This window comes from Netta rufina (genome assembly GCF_964035555.1).
Source record: "Netta rufina genome assembly, chromosome: 12".
Taxonomy (NCBI): Eukaryota; Metazoa; Chordata; class Aves; order Anseriformes; family Anatidae; genus Netta; species Netta rufina.
The window spans coordinates 19,295,835-19,312,100 of NC_140135.1; the positions used below are offsets into that span (position 1 = coordinate 19,295,835).

At 35.9% G+C, this 16,266-nt stretch overlaps 1 protein-coding gene across 1 annotated transcript in view; it reads right to left on the reverse strand.

Moving 5' to 3' along the window:
• Positions 1-4,866: 4,866 nt before the first annotated feature.
• Positions 4,867-16,266, reverse strand: part of LOC311213940 (connector enhancer of kinase suppressor of ras 2-like) — a gene marked incomplete at both ends in the record, with an annotated part of 169,756 nt that continues 158,356 nt past the window's right edge. The window contains 5 exons of the mRNA XM_084294277.1: positions 4,867-5,082; positions 5,481-5,680; positions 6,008-6,515; positions 7,570-7,670; positions 8,393-8,463. Of these exons, the coding sequence (XP_084150403.1) occupies positions 4,867-5,082; positions 5,481-5,680; positions 6,008-6,515; positions 7,570-7,670; positions 8,393-8,463 (1,096 nt within the window). The remainder of the gene's footprint in view (positions 5,083-5,480; positions 5,681-6,007; positions 6,516-7,569; positions 7,671-8,392; positions 8,464-16,266) is intronic.

Sequence of the window (16,266 nt, forward strand, 5' to 3'; positions counted from 1 at the left end):
AAAATCCCTAATTGTCACATTAAACGCTTTTAAGTGTGATAAAAACAAACATGTTAATTTGTCTGGCCTGCAGTAAGATGAATATGGTTCTCAAAAACAATGCTGGGCAGTATCTTCCTGAAAAATTCTGTACTTTTATTAAGACTAGGTCCCAGTAGTATATCAGCTCTCTCTCTCAAAAATATATATTAAAAAAAAGTGCCTGAGGTGCCTGTTCTATTAATAGTCAAAGAAAAGCCTCAGTAAGGGTCAACAGTGAAATTCTACAAATTTTAGCAAAGCTTAGCAATTCCCTCTGTGAAGTAACCCTTTGGAAGGTACCTTTGCTGTAGCCTTCACCAAACTTTGAATTGAAGAATAATTAATTTGGCCTGGAAAGCTGTAATTGCTGATGACAGTAAAAATAAAGCTAAGTTGCCACATACATCTAGCAATTCTCTGCGACACTCATTTTTTTTCCTTGGAAAAAGCAAGTGGTGCAGCACATTTCTAGCTTAAAAGATAGCAGCCTGTATCTGAACATTAACTAACAGATCATATTCAGAATTCCCTTCTTGGAAAAGGTATCAAATCTCATTCTCCAGTATCTTTTAGTAGCAATTGATTAGTTTCTCCTTATGGTCCTAAAATGTAAAGTGCTTGTGGCGTGTTTGAGAAAGCAGAGCTATATCAGAAGCTGATGGAACAGTAGGGTAATTTTTGCCAATGAAGTAAAGCAACTTGCTTTGGGGAGGGTAAAGACCCCAGGTCTAATGCAGGCTGGTTTCTGTGAGTGGAAATGTACTCCTACCTGCGCTGCCCTCAAGCATGGAGCCAGTATTCTCTCAGCTTTATTTTTATTAGAGGATTTGTACATACAGACTCATGAGAACCTCCTCCTCCTCCTTTGACTACTTCTTGTTCATAACAATTAGAGTAAGTTCAGGGAAGTTGTCACCTAAAATCTATGAAAACAAGAAAAAAGCCTTAGCTTTCTGAGGAAGTGATACAGAGATAGCTACTAAGGTATTTTTTAATGATCAAAGAATTCAGTGAATACGGAAGAGTGTATTAAAAAAGGAGGGGGATCAGTAGTTTAGGGGGAGCATTAAATCAGTTTTATATACCTGATATATACTTTAATATAATATACCTTAACAGTTTCATCTGCATTGTACAGTGTTAGAGTACCTTTTGCACCAGGAGAATTTGACTTATTTGAATTTTGTGCATGGATTTTAAATACAATATCTATATTGCACTGTGCATGTCAGTTACTTCAACAAAGAAGAGCAAAATCCTAATTAATGGCTATGAGAATTTCAACGCAGATGAACCCATAACACTGAAAGACTTAAAAAATAATCTAACCAGGAGTATGATATCTCGTTTTTTTGTCATTTACTCCTATTTCAGAAGTATTATTTTTTTTAGTGAATACTGAGAAATTAATATTGAGATTCCATCTGTTTTCCTTATTATTTGTATTATTTTTGAAAAACATCTTCCTAATGATGTTTGTCATTTTCAGCTGTATCTATAAGTAGCATTTTAGAAAAGGAATAGCTGTTTTCATGGTTTACTAAGGACTACTGAATATGCTCAGTGAACAATTGCCATTTCTCTTAAGTTACTATACAGTAACATTTGAAATTCTTTGTGAAAACTATTTTAAAATCATATAAATCTGTTTAATATGAAAGCACAGATCATCTTTTGGGTTTGAAATGAAAGGGAAGTTTAAATTTCTTTATGAATATATGAAATTTATTCCATTTAATTCTGTGTCTATCTATCACTGCTTGCACTTACAATATAATCTGGTTTATAAATGGATTCTATAATTTACCCTTCTGCTTGTTTCACTGCAGCATATTTCTCCCACATTACAAATAGTGAAATACATCTTTTAGAGATCTTCTAGGGAAAAAATTTAGACAAATTCCCTCTATTAATGCTTCTGCTATTCAGTTGTCCAATAACTACAATGTTCACATAGTAAATACATTGAAATTGAGTTTCACATTTTGCATGAATACTCAACTCCAATTTTGGTGAAACCTGTGGTGACAAATTGTCCTCTATTTCCTGTATGTTTTTTATTATCTCAGGTGCTTAGAAGATTAAGTGTATGTTTAATATTCAAGCAAAACAGGTACAGTGTGATCCTTGTCCACTCCGATGCGTGCATTTAAGGAGCCATTGTCTTCAGTGATTCTTAAGTACACGGTTAATTTGTTAAAGCAGGTAAAATATGCCTTCATGTTGTATATTCTATCCAAATGTTGTGATGTATTTATTACAATCATGCTGTGACTTAACTGCTTGTGTGATGTAAAGAACTCAAAACAGCTGTCAAGTTATACATCCTTACTCTAATACCTTTGACTATTATAGGCTACTACTGCATCCACCATGGTTCCAATAAATGCAAGTGGAAATGAGAAACAAACCCAAATCTGAGTTGTGTTTCTCCAGCTGCTGTATTGGGTCTACCTTACAAAGTTTGGCAGCAGACAAACTGCATAGGTGACCTTTACGTGAACAGAGCAGGGGCTGCCCTCACGTCAGACAGAGCGAGCCCTTTCTAGTCTGCTCAGAAACAGACCCTCCCTTGAGCAAAGATGAACCCATCAGTGAAGCTGATGCTGCCTCTGTCATTAGTATTTAAGAAAGGATGAAATTGCTGTGCAGCAGCTGTGAGAGAGAGAAGTGAGAAAAATAGAAGAGAAACAGCTCTGCAGACACCAGTGCAAGAGGAGGAGGAGGATGGGGATGTTCCCAAGGTGCCAGAGCCGAGATTTCCCTGCAGCCCATGGAAATTGGACCCTGGTGAAGCAGCCTATCCCTCTGCAGCCCACAGAGGGCTGCGCTGGAGCAGCAGGTGGATATGCCCTGAAGGAGGCTGCAGCCTGAGGGGAGCCCACGCAGGAGCAGGAGGTCTGGCAGGAACTGGGGCCTGTGAGGGACCTGTGCTGGAGCAGTGTCCTCCTGAAGGACTGCACCCCATAGAAAGGACCCGTGCTGGAGGAGCTCTGGAAGAACTGTGGCCTGTGGGAAGGACCCACACTGGAAGCTCGTTAAGGACTGTATCCTGTGGGAGTTACACCGTGCTGGAGCAGGGGAATATAGTGTGAGGAGGAAGGAGTGGCATAGATGAAGTGTTATGGACTGACCATATATCCGTGCTGCACAGCATAGGAAGAGATGCAAGAGTCAGGAAGGAAAGAAGGAGTGAAATTGAGCCTAGGTAGAAGGAAGTCAGCATGGGTGATTTTAGCTTTGTCTTTGTTTCTCATTAGCCTTCTCTATTTTTAATCAGCAACAACAACAAAAAATAAATTAGTTTCCCACAAGCTTTGTGAATACTTAAATCTCTTCCTGGATACTAGGACTTCTTTGAGATAATAGTTTTGCCAGTATTGTAATGAATTGTATGAATTTTTCAGTTCTTGACATATGAGAGACAATTAGGTTTATATTGTGAAAAATTATCAGTGAATGCCTGTGTTTAAGTCAAATGATATTAACTGAATTCACAACTCCTTTCTTGTGCTTTCTAGAAATATTCTAGCAAGCATAGTCAAAGGAAATTGTGAATGTGTGTTGGAAATTTAAGTTCAGTAACATTCAGAGCAATCTTTTTTTTTTTTTCTTTCTTTCTTCTTCTTTTTTTTTTTTTTTTTTCTCAAGAATACAAGTATTTTCTCCAAAATCTCATTCTTAGAAATCATTCTCATCCAGTCAAGGAAGTGAAATACGTGACGTGACGTGCGTGTCTTCTCAAATCCAATCAATACAGATTGGTTTTCTAGTGATGTACTGAATAACTTCACTCACTTGCTGATGTACCACAACAGTTAAAAATTATTGCCGGACATGATATAATTTTGAATAATTTACTTAGCTCTATATGCCAGTCTATTACAGAACTTAATTGATTAGTTCAGGATTTTTTTTTACTTAATTCTCACCCTTGAAGCATCAGAGCTTTCTTGAATTTTGTGACTCACATGTGTCACTTAAATTCACAGTGAAGAAACTATGAAAACCTGCAGTATGTGCCATATTCAGTGCAGACATTTTTCTTCCACCATGAAATATTTCAAATAATGTTAAAATCACCATAAGTTGCAGCATTAGTGAACAACTGACATTGTTCTACTCATATCTTAACTTCTGTGCCACACCTGCTCACTTATTTTCATTCATTTTAAAGGCAGGCACAGTATTTTACAAACACAGTATCTAATGGCATGTACAGTATGCCCATAGGGCCAGATTGGGATCTATTTGCTAGATGTACAGTGTACATTTTAAGGCACACTATAGGGATTGAGTTTACATTTTGATAACTCTGTCCTTTTATTTGCAAAGATGGTCACTACCTGGAAATGTAGAAAAATAATCGTTCATCTCTAAGAGCATCCAATGTATTTGTGTTTTTATTTTGTATTTTTCTCAAGAAAAATGTGTGAAAATGTTAACTTTAGGGCATTTAGAAAGTAAATATCAACTACTGTGTTACATTTTATATACATAGATATATGTTTATGTATATCTAAATATATAAAATGACTGTGGGAGCTCATACTAGAAGCTTAGTTTCAGTACAGTACTTTAAATACACTGGTGTTTGTTTTCAGTTACACTTCTGCACTGCTTCTTTCTAACGCAGAGCTTGATACGGACATCGGTTGATAATAGCAAACAAAAAATTTGTAAAGAATATTATTGTCTCATCATGCAATGTAGTAGGCATCCTGTGGCACTATTCTCTTATCCAACTTATTTACAGTACTGCTGAGTACATTATTTATAAATATTACAGTGTTTGTCTTATGGATTTTTCATGGCACCCAGCAGTTATTCACGGTACAAGTCCTGTCACACGTGAGTTTCAATGAATGAATGTGTATGTGTCAGCATTGGTGCTGAGGTTGCAAGTTCAGAGGCTCCATTTTGTGATTTCAAAGCAGCACTGTACTCACAAATGTCCAGGAAAAACTCATAGTTCTTTAGTTTCCAATCTTTAAACTTCTTTGACGTTAAGTTGGGATCATCCAGCAGGTTGTTGATAACTGTGAGGTCCCCTTCCTTTGCCTATCAAATTCCAGAAAGACACAGTACATGTCAAAATGAAATGTATGCCACACTTTGTATCTTGGCATTTTATTTCTGCTTTCATTTTAATGCAAAGTGCTAGGCAAACTAGTATTCAAACTGCACTTCAATTTTTTACCTATACTCAGGAACTACTACAGCTTAAACTGTCTGACAGCTCATTCCTTGGCACTTTCTATAACAGGCCTAGAAAGAGCAACAAGTAATGTTCGGTTGGTTTGTTTTGGCTTTGTTTTGTTTTGAGGCCAGAACACCTTTGCTCTCAAGAAGTGTTTGTTCTAAAGCTACAAAGAAAGCCTCATCCGTGGGGAACACTAAGAGATTATACGTTTACACGTTTATATTGCTCATACACAATATGAATGATAAAGCCTTACTTTTAAAGTGCTCTTGAGTGCTCTGATGTGGTGAAGCTTTTCATTGATAACTGGATCATTACATCGCTTTACAAAAGACTTGCGGAACTCCTGCTTGGTGGAGGGGCGCTGCTCTCCAAAAGCTGACAAACTAGCTTGTTCCAGAGACTTGTACAGCTCTTGAAGACCATCTGAATTTTCTCCAGTTTCTTTTAAGTTTTCTGAGAGAAAATAAAGAAACCTAAGAACAAATCCAGCAATTCAGACAAAGTTTCTAAGAACAGCAAACAATACTGCAAATTACTGCATAAAATAACTTTTAACACTGTCTTTCCATTTTCATTTTGATGAAACAATAACATTTTGATCAGCCATAAAACTATATTCTTAAGCACTACATCCAAGCATTTAAATGCAAAGTCCTGAGTAGCAACTGAAGAATTTATCAAAATATAGTTTTGCTAAGCAAAAATCTTGCTGAGAATAATGGCAGTATTGCTTTGGTTTTCAATGCAGTAAGGAGAATCAGAATATCTCTGAAATCTTACCTTCTACGCAAAAACTATTATGCCTTCTAATAGGAATTTTCTCTTCCAGCTTGTCATCTGCTCCTTCTATGGACTTCAGACGCCCCTTACCCCTGACATCTCTGTTTCGTGGAAGGCTTTGACTACGTTGCTTCTGTGGCCTGCTGTGAGAGCTGTGTCCTCTCTGACATTCCGCCAAGGGGAAAGGCCCATCCTGTTCATAATTATGACGTCTTTGTACTGGTAATGTTGCTTGTTTTCGTCTGTCTGGTGACATTCCAGGCCGGCCACTCATGTATTCTGCATCAGGAGGAACAGTTTGAAGAAAATGGAGCCCTGAACTAGTTAATGGAGTCTCTATCAGATCCTGCCATGAGCGTCTTTCTCGGTAGGGAGGTCTGCATCCTGACGAGTGTGTGCTTCCTGCTACATCTTGTCGAGAATCTTCAGCAGAAGAATGAGAATATGTGGATTCACTTGAAAAGTGTCGTCCATGTTTGGTTTCAGGGAATGGACTTGTCGAAGTCACCTGAAAAGAAACAAAAATATCTGACTATAAGACAATGTTAAAACAGACCCAAGAAAATCACGATAATGTATAACATTACACAATATATATTAATAAAATGGACTTACATGTGTGTTTTAATATGTCATAATATGAACCTTTGTAAACAATATAATTAGCAGTGAAATCTTTTATGCAAATGCTATGTTTTAACCACTCCCTATTCTTGTTTTGCACATTCTCTGCCCATGAGCAACTACTGCTGGAAAGAACTGTTGGAAAACAAAGGTTTCCTGAAGATAAGCCCAGTTTACGCTCAGTCCAGCAGTGTGCTGTGAAGACATGAAAGCCCCCGAAAGAAACCATAATTGGATTTTTTTTTTTTTTCGATAAACATCAGCCAAATAAGAAAAAAACTTCAGCACCCAGGAAGATTTTTGAATTTGGGGGGACTGCTGAGCTTATCAAATCATTTTAATTCTGCTGGGTCTGTGTATCATTTTAATTCGAAAAAAAAGAGAAAGGCAAAAAAGTGAAAAAACAGAAAGGGAGAGGCTTAACCTGTATCCTGGTTGATAAAACAGCATCACATGGGTGAAAATCAGTCTGAACTTCACCCATGTGATGCTGTTGCCTCAGTCACTCTTTCTTTGGTTCTGGTTGTATGAGGATCGTGTCATTCACGCTGAAGAAAAATCTGAAAGAAAAATAGAGAACAGTCCTATCTGTGCTTAGAAACAGATTAAATATCACAGCCTATGTTCTGTATGTTAGAAATGGTATTTGATATTAGAACCTGTTTGCATACAAAATATTTTTAACTCATTTATCAAAACTTTTCCCTATACAATATAGTAGAAGTATTTTATTGTGTTTATCAGCTTCTTAACATCTTATGACACTACCAGAAAACATTCAGTTCTTAGATCACAAGGAACACCACTAATTTCATTCTTACAATGAGATCCGTCTTTGTTCTGTCTTCATAATAACTACATTTTCTAAACTAGCAAAATGCAAAGCAAGGCACACATTGTTTGGTGACCTACTGTCAAATGCAGCATTTATAACTCACTGAGGGTGTTCGGTGATAGGATTCACACAGTGTTGAAGAACCTTCCTGCTTCAGGGTTAAAGAGCCATCAACATCATCCTGGTCGCTTTCACTCCAGTAATCTGCTAACAAAGCATTCTGGGTTTCAGTCATGTGCTTTTCCACAAGAAAGCGGTTCCCACGTTTTCAAAACATTACTAACTTACAAGGGTAAACATTTCAGTCACCTGGGTGTCTTGGCAGTTATTAAAGAGCAGACTTTGTGAAAACGTCTGGTACTTAGATACACAGGTATGAAGAACCTTCTAATGTTTTAGGATAGTGTTATGGAAAGCAGATGAGGTACCTAACTCCCAGCATACAATAAAAAAGCAGCTTCTGGTCACAGAGGAGAATTTCCTTCTAGGTGCCAAACTACAGCTGAGACTAAATACTTAATAGACCATTAATAGACCATAATCCTGGCCATCACAAAAAAGGCAAGGCTGGCACCCGAGCTCAGCAGATGAAGAATGGATCTAAAACACTTGCTGACCTGTGACTGTGATGTCTCTAGAGTGACAGGCATACTTGATGGTTCTGCTCTGGGAGGTCATACATCAGCCTGGACTTGGAATTCTATATATAATTTTTTTTTCATATTTCTTACTATTCTGGATTTTATTTGTTGGTGGCACTACTAAATCTAGTTCTTCAAGGATAGATATTCTTATGACAATCTATGTTTTAAAAGACACAGCACTCATGCTAATAAAGAAGTCAGTTATGACATCTCCAGCTTCATTCAAATAGTGAACAGGTCTACTCTGCTTTCTTCTCCTGCTTATCATCTCTGAAACATTACCTTCATCTGGATGAATGTCCTTGTCATCAGGTGTGTAACCAATTGCTGCAAGACCCAGACGATTCATCCACCTAATAGAATAAAAGAAAATGAGGAAGAGAAATACTTAAAAGCAACATCTAGTGTAAACATGAAGTCACACAGATTTCTTATTCTGTAGAAAAGTCAGAAGTAACTGTTAGTCCAAAAACTGAATACTGTTCAGGCTGTTAAAATCATGATTCAGTTGTATTCAGGGGTTAATCATTTCAAGTGAAGGTTGTTACAGTTCACGTACAGTGCAGATGTGGACTTCTGTTCATATCTGCTGGAGCAATTTGCCTAGTGGAGTATCAGGCCCATTACATTTTATTCTGCTGCCTAGAAAACTGAGGAATTAAGTCATAAGGAAAATGTGAAACATACATGCTAATATGCTTGCTCACGTTAATGGCTTAACGTGAGCATTTACATATAATCTTCTGTGTAATACAGAGAATGTCCAACTCTGTCTCCATCTTAAGCAGAATAAAATCCTCTCTAAATCTGCATCTGCAACCTATTTGTGTGGAATAGTTTCCTGAGACATTGTGTAAATGAATATACTACATTTATTCTGATAGCTACTTCAAAAAGTTTCCTGAAAATGCTGACAGAATACTATAAAATCAACTAGAATGATGATGGTAACTGTATGAAAACCTATGCTAGGAAATAAGTTGTATTAAGTTTACATGCTTAAAAAGCTGAAAGAAACTATGACGGTATACCACTAGCTATTTGCTAATCTAAATTTATGATAATGGTGATATAAATGTTAAGGCTTGTCATGCAAAATCAATATCTTTTACTTTGATTTTTTTTTTTTTTCAATACACAATCTTAGATTTCTGAAACAAGACTTGGTAAAGTGAAGATGCTTCAATATTGGTACTTTGGTATTTTACATTAGATGTTCTAGTTTCTGCTTCGTCCCCAAATAAATTAGTTTGTTCAAAAATAAGTTTTATTGTTTGTTTGTTTGTTTTTCTAGTAGGAGAGTATTACAGCTTATTTTTAGGAAAATTATTTAAAACTTTTTCTTTACCTAACATGACTTGATGTTTATACAATAAACTGTGGAAAAGGATGAAAAAACAACAACAACAACAAAGAAAAAACAACAAAGATGGATTCATCTACTGGTCTAAGCAATGCTATGCCACTGCTCGGAGCAATGGTCTTCACCTGTAACATTGGATATAACACTGACTCATTGTATGGCCTTCAGCAAATCATTCTACGTATCTTACGCCTTACATAAGTATCCAAAGAGGATAACAACATTTACTTCTTAATAACAGGTTTACTGAGAAGCTAATTTTCTACACTGCTCACCAGCATAATTTTGTTCAAGAAAGGGCAAGCTGATCGCTTGACATTTGCTTCTTTTTAAAGGCATGTTATTTATTGCAGTAACTGAAACGACATCATAACTTTGCTCATTATTAAGCACTGATACTTACTACTTCTCAACAGTTATTCCTGAATTTCTGAACTCATTAGCATTGGAGAAAATAGTTTTAGTCATACTTTGCCATATGCCTTTGGCAATTAAGCAGAATACCTCAGTGACTTTAACTACAGTTCTGCTTCAGCACCAGTGATAAAGTAGGACTCTACCATCTTCAGACTGAACACAAACTCAGCCATTTTTGTGGCCAGTGCACTGAAATTTATGTTGTCTTAAATTTCTTGCCTATTTTATGTTGTTTCTCATTGTTAATTGTTGCTCTTTGTTGATATAACCTTCAAAAGAACATGGATTTTCTTAGAGTATCAGCTTTACTCATACGGCCTCAGTGTCCAAATCTGATTTAGCAGAAGGTAATCTGCCTTCTGCAACACTGCTCGTTTTTTTTCCTTTTTTTTTTTTTTTTTTTTTTTTTCCCAGAAAGCAAGAATATCCCCAGTATAGTTACAAGTACATTCTTACCTCATTTACCACAATTTAGAGCTAGCTCTTTGTCAAGCCAATGAAAAGGATATCTGATGACATTCACTAGCTTATAATGATAAAATCTCTTCTGATAAAAGAAAAGAATCTCAATCTTAGGTTTTGTATTTTTTAAGAAAAGCATGGTGAATGTTTTTGAGGTTAATCAGGAGTTATAGAAGTGCTGAGATTACAGGTCCTTTTCTTACAGTTAACACAGGAGGAAATGCAAACTCAAATCAAAAGGAAAGCTGTGTAAACCTGATGAATTTGCCTGATGAGCAAACTACTTTCTTTTTTATTAAGAAAACAGACTGGCAAAGTTACAAAAAAGTTCTCTCTGGAAAGCTTGGAACTCAGCCTCTTGGTTCAGAGCTTTGCATTGAATGCCTTGTAGGCTAACATCAGCTTTCAGGAAGGCAAAGGGAGCTGTGTGGCAAAAGTAGACTCTTTAAGGGATAGATAACAATGTTTTAATGGAAGGCCATGCAATGCAAGACAATGTGCTACACCTGCCAAGCACCTACAACAAAGAAGAAGCTATTATTTATTTTTATTTATTTATTTATTTATTTATTTATTTAATTTTTATTTTTTACCTTAGCAAACCAAATGGAGGGAATTGTAAGCCTCAGGAGAAGTCACGTAAATACATGGTCAAGTTTTGTATTTTGTCTCGATGGCTTAAATTCTAAATAAATCAGATTTTGTTTTAATTAATTCTGTTGATTACAAATAGGCACTGTTGTCATTCATTGAGGATAAAATAGAGCTGCATGGTAGGAAGCTAAGTTAAATTTACTGAGATAATTCTGGTTAGTACCAGGGGATTACAGCCCAAGGTCTGTTCTGCGAGTCTGATTCTACCCCAAGGCTTGGAAAGGGATGTTTACTGAGGGCAGACTTGAACTAATTAGCTGTGACAATGATCAAAACTTGATACTTAAGAGTGAGTCATGCTTGAAATGTCCTGAATTGTCAGGAGTCAGGAACATGTTCTCTTACTGATCATTTAATAAAAACACTAGAAAAAATGGGCCAAACAAGCAGGGAAACATTTTCATACAGCTTCAGCATTTAGAATACTATATTAAAAAACCAACAATATGCCATCACTCATTGTACAAATGCAGTTAGGGATCTTGTAGATTCCTAAAAAAAGCTGAAAGAGCTATCAGTATGACGCAGTTGCACAAAATGCTAATGCCTATATTTACGATAAAGGAGAGTAATTATCTGGTTTTTGAATCACTCTTCAACCACTTGGCTATTTCCGTCTAACAGTCCAGAAAAAAAATGACACAAGTGAAAAAAAGTTCTTTGATAATTCCTCTCTGTATTTTATTTTTTTTTTTAAATAAATGTGTACAAGGCAGTTAATTTTAGGGTTATAGTTAAAACTGCTCCATAATTCCATGGAGAACAGGTCAGGAAGTAGTGAGTTGCTGTGATTCAAATAAATTTATTTACTAATACCCTCAATGTTGTATAAACTTTTTGCAAATGCAAGAAACTAATTCAGGTGAAAAAGTAAATAATGGGTATATCCTGAAAACGTTTAAATTCAAGAAATAGTCCCTTCACTTTAACTATTTCTTTCTATTATATATTCCCTTAAAATGAAACCAATGAAACATCAAGACATTAATGCACACAATAAATAAATACACAGTTTTATATTTAAAACCCACTTCCTAACTTTCTCACCTCTTTCATCAATTAATACTTGTAAGACATCCCAGGTTTGTATTGCAAATGTTTCAGAGTAGGAATATATCTTTGTTTTTGAGACTGCATCTACACTACAGGTTATTTGGCTAAAAGAAAAAACAGAACTGAAGTGGAAGTTAAATGTGACTTAATCAAGTTATCTTTAAGTTTATTAAAATATAGATTCCCTTGAACCATCTATTTCATACATACAATTTATTTAGTGCAATTTGTATTTAATTTCAGGTTATAAACTTTGTATTATAACCTCTTACATCACTGAGATAATTGGATTCCAGAGTTCGCTGCAAAATTCTTTTCAATATAGAATTATATTTTAAAATCAATTTTGTATTTCATTTTCTGGCTTCTTCCTGACCAGCCTTTCTTAATTGACATCTGAAAAATCAATATGTTTCCCTTTTAGGTTCATGGGGTACATTATTTTCACTATTGCTAAGGCTGTGTGGGTAATGCAGTCATTTAACAGACTAAAAGTTCCTGTAATAGGTATAGCTAAAATGATTCCTTTTTTTTTTTCTGAACAAAAATGAAGCCCAAACACATAACCAATGCCTCACTTCAAAATATAATGGTGAACAGTCTTCTCAATGAGCTCATCTCTCCAAATATGTCCAATCTCAACAGCCTATATTTTTACTACATGTATTTTATTTGTCACAGTTGCTGGAATTTGTTAGGTAAAATCATTGAAGGGATAAACTGTAAGCACTCTCCTTATTTGATAATTTGACATGACTCTGTTGATCTTGTTTCATGCATTGTCTTCTTAGATTTGTCAGGCTGGAAAAAATATGAAAAAAGCCCTAGACACTCTAAGACTTGACAAGTGAACCATAGCAATTTATGTCCTCAATGCGTGTGCACATACTTCATGCACTTAATGGGAATTTGTTTTATTTTTTTTTATTTTTTGTAATCTTCACTCTGTCAACTGAATGCACAACTAGGCCTTTGTAGTCTGAAGTGTGTGTTGTTTGATTTGCTTGGGTTTTGTTTTGTTTTGTTTGGGGGAGGGAGGAACTTTGGTGGTTTTGTTGCTGTTGTTTTCCTGGTGGATGATAGACAATAAAGTTCACAACCCCTGTAGAAAATAAATTATGCTTCCAGTAATAAATGAAATAGCATCTTATTATACAAATATAATTGTGTAACGCAGAGAATATACACACAATAACTTTATGACAGACTACAATTTCAAATAAAACCCTAAAGAAATCTACCAGAACTGTCACAGAAACTCACTCAAGTGGACCTCCTTTAGCTAAATTGCAAATACGTTTCCAAACACATTTGTAGCAGCTCTACCACTGCCTCGACAAAACAAAAGTAGTCGTCATTGCTAAGTCAGGGTTGGACTGCCACACTGATACTTAAAGGAATTAATTAAGAAGACAGTAAGATGTTTTCTTCATTAGTGAAATGCAACTACATAATGCAGCCCTGTCCTATAGACTTACCAAATTACTCTGGCTAATTCACCAGTTTCTGGCTATCCATGCACAGGCAGATACTATTAGCTGCCTGCATCTGCCACTTCCTTTACTAACTATGGCATTGGATTACGCTGCAGCATGCACAGCCACGTTGTGTTCAATTCTTTCTATTTTTGCCATAGTACAGGTAAGGAATGGAAATCTGTAAAATCCAAGCCATGATTTTTTAACTTTTAATATGTTATGTCATTTTACTCAGTTATTGAAGCTTTTATCCTAGTAATAATGACTGGCCAGAAAAGGTTTGGAGAGTCTCAGTGAAAGAGCACTCCTTAGGAAAGATTCTTCAAGGCCAGGGATGGGGTTTTGAGCGACCTGGTCTAGTGGGAGGCATCCCTGCCCACGGCTAGGGGGTTGGCACTACATGATCTGTAAGGTCCCTGCCAATCCAAACCATTCTATGACTCTTTATAAGCAAGAGAACTGAGTTTCTTATGGCCTGAAAAAGTATGGGTGGAGTCTGAGGGTTTGGAGGTGAGGGTGGAGTTTTGTTTTTAAAGACGATTTACTTCTGAAATTGTGTAATTTCATTTCTACACACTCTTAGAGAAATCAGATGGAACGGGCTACACAATAGAGTTAAAGGCCCGATTTATATATTTATAAACACAATTTCTATTATTGAAAAAAACATTTTTTGCAGTGTTGACTTTAGTATGTCCAGTATAAGATTACAATGTGACTGTAATGCATCTTCATTCACCACTGAGAGGTACAGCGCTGTTCTCAAAAAATCTGCTCTTTTAAATGCAGACAAACTGTTTGACTCCCTGAACAGCTGTATTATTTCACAGTGGTATTATTTCCAGCAGAATTTGATTAAGTTAATTCTGTAATTTAAGCTAGTACAGAAAGCCAATGTAAATCCTAGCTCCTGTGCATTAGGCATAAATTCACACCTGAATGCTAATTTGGATTGTGTATTGGATAATTGCAGTTGTGTATTGCAAACTTATTTTAAATCCTCTAATGTAATGCTATAAGCCAATGGTTTTCTAACTGTATTAGGGGGAAATCATAGTTCACAAATCTATGGAAGGTAGTCCATAGATGGTTGAAAGGAGGAGTTACGTGGCTAGCCAAGAAATAGGAGACTTTGAAGACTTGCAGCTCTGTCCTAGCACTCCCTGACCACTATAGCTCTAACTGCTCACTCCCACATGCATTTCATCCAGCCCCTGGGGCCTGCAGCTAATTCTCGTCAGAAAAATGTTTTACTTGTGCTGCAATTTATGTGCTTCTATGTGAGCACAATAGCTTAGAGGATTGCAGTGGCCTTAGGAGTGACTGTATCTTCCCTGAGTTTGAAAATAGTTTACAGGAACGTTAAAAAAGAAGGGGAAGAGCTGCTGTTCCTGTTAACTTATAATTGTATAGTTGTAGGCTTAAATTCAGGGATTTCTGCTTGAAAAGTACCTTTCACATTCCCCAGGCTTGCTTTCTTATTGCTTTTCATTCGGTTAGAGTCTGGAGAGTAAAAACTCTTTAATAACTTACTCAGTGCAGTTTCTTGAAGAACTGTCAAATTAGGACAGGCAGATCTGACAGGGTTAGTCTTCTGCTCACTTGTCTGGCAACTCTTGTTTAAGAAAGGCAGCATCTAACAGGGGCATATGTCTGAGTTTTTTACTTGCCAAGATCTTTCCTTAGGTTTTACTTTACTCATAAGGGAAGATTAAAAGTAATTTAAAACTGTAATACTAACCTACCATCTCAGCTGGCAAAGATCTGTCAAGGAGACTAACGTGCCCCAAATTTAAGTAAGATAGATGAATGAACTTCAGTAATAAACAGGATAGTTTAGGAAAGCCTTAACTGACTTGCTTGTTACATACATAACATAAAAATAAACAGGATATGAACCCTTAAATTTGCTTATATTCAACAGCATTTGAATTCAAAATACTCCAACCTTCAAGCAGTTTCTTTTTAAGAGAAAAATGGTCTTAGAAACTTTCATATCTTTACCTGGAAAAATACTGGAAACAACCTCTACAAAATCAATCTATCATCATTTTAGGTTTCAGTGGGTGGGAGATATTGGTTATATATTTGAATGAATGCCAAAGATTTATGGGAATTATTAAAATCATGAAGTTAACCTAGTTATTCAAATCAAGTGTGATCAAATTATTCAGCCTATAACAGGAGCTTTTTATTTATTTAACATTTGGAGTTTATGATCAGATTGCAAATGAACTGCACACTTCAATCACAAGAAATTTTTAAATAAAGTAGATATTGTAAAACAACTGAATATTCAATTCAATGCTAATTTCCTTAGAAGTATTAAAACCATAAACAGGTAATACATGGTCTGGTAATAGATGAAACACTTCTGTTAAATAAGGCATTTAACAAGCCTGGAATACCACATGACCATGACAAGCAAAATATGAGTTCATCAATTTCATTATTAATTCATTTCTAAGAACACAGCTATGCTCATGTAGACCTGAGAAAACAGCATGAGCATTAATTTTGCAAAGCAAAGTCTGTCTGCAACATGCTACACAGCAGGCAAAATTCAGCTGCAACAGAATAACACTACCTGCTACACACAAATCAATTACTACCCATTGGTGGCTAGCACTTTCAAAAGCAATGTATTAAAGTATTCAAGACATTACAATATTCTGGAGTGTAAAAAAAAACAATCTAGTAAACAGTGAATCTTAAGTCAGAAATTAAAT